This window comes from Triticum urartu, chromosome 4 (assembly GCF_003073215.2).
Source record: "Triticum urartu cultivar G1812 chromosome 4, Tu2.1, whole genome shotgun sequence".
Taxonomy (NCBI): domain Eukaryota; kingdom Viridiplantae; phylum Streptophyta; class Magnoliopsida; order Poales; family Poaceae; genus Triticum; species Triticum urartu.
The window spans coordinates 606,215,159-606,219,306 of NC_053025.1; the positions used below are offsets into that span (position 1 = coordinate 606,215,159).

The window sequence follows — 4,148 nt, forward strand, 5'->3', positions numbered from 1 at the left end:
GTGCTAAGATTTTTCTTCTGACTGTTTTTAACGCATGAATTGTCTATACACTTTAAAAGGTACTCCCCCGTTCACAAATATATGATGTTCTAATTTTTTTTGACTCAAATGCATATAGAGGCATTTTAGTGTACTCGGAGGGAGTAAGTTCTAATCAATATTTTACTTGAATAATGCAAAAAATAATAATTAGGGGTGCTTCCAAGCCACCTACCAAAAGACCCTAAAATGACTATGGAGACCCACCTTGGTAAAGAAAAGGTATAGTGATGAAGAAATGAAATGAAAGCTATATTATTTGCAAAAAAATATGAAAATCTATATCATGACCGACACCCGCCTTGAGGGATCTTTAGGATATATTAAAAGCAAGTTCCAAAGGCAAAAACATGGGTATGCTTTTGCTTTATGGATATGACCAGACATACATGCTTGTATAGATGGTGCTGCACTTTGCCCTTAAACATTGCTTAGATATCCTATCGATTACTTTGCTTTCGCAAATTATACTTAAGTACTCCTTCTGCTCTCAAATGCTAGAGTTCTAACTTTTTGTTTATAGACATGTTTTAGAGTGTTTGTTCATTCGTGAACTAAGCGTACCTCAGATGGTTAGTTTTTTTTTGTGGTGGAACCAGAGTTCAAGTCCTAGACTTGGAACTAGTACTCGCATTGTCCTGGATTTATTCCAGGCTTTCCGGCGATGTTCGTTCGGTGCGAGGAGGCGTTTCCGTGACTATGATGACAGCTCTGGTGGCTTTGTCAATCTATTGACGGCTCAGTATCTCGGAGGTGCTCCTAGGTGTAGGGTGTGTGTGCGTGCATTAAGAAGGGGTGAGTGTATGTGCATATCGGTGGGCATTTGCGTTCTACTGTGTTAAAAAAAGCGTGTTTGTTGAGTTGTTCATCTATTTTAGTCTGTATGTAGTTCATATTAAAATAACTAGAATCTCTTATATATTTGTGAACGGAGGGAGTACAAATGATCTTTTTTGAAGGAAAGAAATTTCTTAGTTCGTACCCACGGATATGAGAGCTATCATCTCCCCTGAATTTAATGGGGTGGGCATGGGCCTTATTTTCTTCCAACAAAATCAGGCCACATGAGCTTGTATGTAAGTTTCAAAAGAGCTTCTGCGTAGATGTAGTAGCAAATGTGCATCTTTTCCTGAGCACATGGCTTTGGTAAGATTCGGATGCCCGACCGTGATCTGTGTTCACATCTAGTTGCTAGCATAGCTGAACGGAGCTATAGTTATATATAATACTCCGACAAAGAAAGCATGTGCATATATGTTTGAGGCAGTAGTTGGCCTATCCGTTGTGTAGCTAGATCAAGATGAGCTTCTTCGTCAACTCTACACTCTGCAACAGAACCATCGACATCTATGTCCAAAACCTGACGTCCTTGTACACCCACGGGAGAAATGACACAACCATGGTGGCCACGTCCGTCTTCATGTTCATCCTCGCGGTGCTCTTCTTCAACCTCAATCTCTTCAGCCGGCTATATGACATCAGCTCCACCCTCAACCCCAGCATCCGATTCGTCCTCTCCTTGGCGCTCTCCCTCTTCGTCCCTGCCATGTCCTACCTCTTCTCGGAGGCCAAGAACCAAGACGGACCCACGTCTGGTTCCGGCCAGTCGACGGAGGAGCTCCCGCTTCAAGCGCGGATGATCCTGATGTGGATGCTTCTCGTGGAGCTACTACGCAAGAAGGTGGAGGCAATCCTACGCATGCCGGAGTACTCGAGCATCTTCGAGCGTGCCGCCCGCTCCATCTGGCTGGGCATGCTCGTGAACGTCAACGTCCATGGCGCTGGGCGGAAGACGACGTACGGCATTGTGTGGGCCCTCGGCGCCGCCAAGTTGGTGCAGAGGGTCGTCATCTCCGAGATCGGGAGGCGATCATTTGCCTACGGCAAGAATGCGGAGCTTCTCACATCCTACATGGGCCAGCTGCTGCAAGGAAGAGAAAGAGAAACACAAGGTCCGAGTGGGTCGAAGCTCCTCGAGGAGTGCAAGTTTGTGGTGATGGGAGAAGAGAACCTGGTGAAGGAAGAAGAGCAAAGAAAGTACCACCTCCAACTCAACGAGGCGACGGTCACAGCTGACGGCTATTCCGCCGTCGTCACGGTCGGTGAAGTCTGGAAGCTGAAGGACCTCCAAGAAGATGCCAAGAGGCTGTGTCTCTCCTTGGCGCTGTTCAAGCTACTCCGCCCAAGGTTGGAGGGGTGGCCCATCTCGGACCTGGAAACCCGCGAGTGCAGGCGCCTCATCTTTGAGGGCCTCTGCATCTGCGGCGAGGTCGAGGGCGAGGTCGAGGTCGAGGGCGAGGTCGAGGTCGAGGCTGGGGAGGGCGAGGTCGAGGTCGAGGTCGAGGTCGAGGGCGAGGTCGAGGGTGAGGTCGAGGTCGAGGTCGAGGCTGGGGAAGCCAAGGCGGCTGCTCTGTTCCAACTGCTCGAGGACGAGATGCAGTTCCTCTCCGAGTACTACCACTCTGTGCACCCCGTCGTGTTCGCCAGCCGCTTCTTCTTTCTCGCCAACTACATCCTGTACCCGATTACAGTCTGGGGCTTTTGTGCCCTAACCTTCGTCCTCTCCAACAACGGCGATATGGCTTACGCCCGCCGCAGCATCACGGGCGACAACTACACCATGTCGGTGGGTTTGCTGAGGGTGGCGGGGTGCCTCCTGAGCAGAATTACCAAGCACGTCCCGGCGCTCTTCGCCACCATCCAGGTGGCCATCACCATCCTGCTGGCGGTATGCTTCATCTACGAGGAGGTCTGGGAGTTCCTCGTCTTCGTCTTCTCCAAATGGCTCACCGTGTCGCTCATCTGCGACTACACCGTCAAGCTCCGCCGTCCACGCACCAGCCCCATTTTGAGAGGCGTCATTCAGCACATCATGTCGGTGCGTAGCATTAACCGCATGATGAGCCACCCCAGCCTCCGCGTGAAGCACTTCTCGGTCATGCGCATGTGGTTCTTCCGGCTCCGGGTGCCCAACAAGGCTGTGCCCGAGGAAGCCAAGAAATCCATCATGGAATATTTGCTGAGACACGTCCGCGAGAGCCGCCCGCTCAGCAACGGCTTGTCTGCACTGGCAGAGCATCGGCCCGACCTCTCGTGGGCGTGCGACAGCGAGAGCGTCGCAGAGGTCATCCTTACATGGCACATAGCCACCACACTCTTGGAGTCCAAGCACCCAAAGAAGAAGAAAATACCATTACCGGCTAACCGTGTGGTAGCGACTGCCTTGTCGGGGTACTGCGCGTACCTGGTGGCCCAGCATCCTGAGCTCCTCCCAGACGACAAGCCCGGGACGGAGCGGGTGTACAAGGCCATGAAGAAGGACCTTAAGGTCGCGCTAGGGGGGTGCTGGTGGTACCACTTTTCGCCCGAGCGCGCTCGGTGCAACAGGGTGCTGCTGGCCGCCGGTGACATGGACCTAGACCATGCCACCACGGCCATGACGGTGGTCCAAAAGGGAGCGCTGCTAGGGAAAAGGCTCAACAACAAACGCAGGGAGGAAGAGACCAACGACCACGAGGCAACCATGTGGAAGCTACTGGCCGACCTGTGGACAGAACTCATGGTGTACGTGGCGCCGCCGAGTGGCGAGGCACACCTGAAGGCGCACAAGGAGGCGCTGGCCCGGGGCAGCGAGTTCGTGACCGTGCTCTGTGCGCTAACCATGCACAGTGGCATAACTAGGCCGGCCATCAAGCCATGGGAGAGCGTCCCAGTAGAGCATGCTGACGATCATGCAGTGTAGTTCTCCATATCGGTCGCTCTCTGCATATGTGTGCTGAATGGGAGCACCTAGATATACCTCAGTTGCCTCATTTTCCATTTTTGGTATGCATCGGTCACTTTTCGTTTAATCCATCAGATTCAAATCTAACAGCCGGTTTTTTCTCTAACGCGTCTGCCACTATTTTCTCCTGTGCGTCCGTGAATGCCAACCGTGTTGACTAGCTAGCCGCCAGCTTCCGGCGGGCTATGTTACACGCACGGACTCTTTATTACAGAATCAACAGGTTGTAATACGTGGTAGTCCCATGAAAATCAGGGGCGAAGATTAATTATAAAGTGTTTGATCAAAATAAAATGCTAAACTACGTAGGCTTCCGGCACCTCAA

At 51.6% G+C, this 4,148-nt stretch overlaps 1 protein-coding gene across 1 annotated transcript; it reads left to right on the top strand.

The window, feature by feature from the left end:
* Positions 1 to 1,297: 1,297 nt before the first annotated feature.
* LOC125554376 lies at positions 1,298 to 3,910 on the top strand. Its single transcript, XM_048717946.1, has one exon. It carries the CDS (start codon positions 1,340 to 1,342, stop codon positions 3,779 to 3,781), a length of 2,442 nt encoding a protein of 813 aa, XP_048573903.1. The 5' UTR covers positions 1,298 to 1,339; the 3' UTR covers positions 3,782 to 3,910.
* The last annotated feature ends 238 nt before the right edge of the window (positions 3,911 to 4,148 follow it).

Coding starts and splice junctions, on each gene's coding strand:
- LOC125554376 (XM_048717946.1), top strand. CDS start 1,340: ATGAGCTTCTTCGTCAACTCTACACTCTGCAACAGAACCATCGACATC.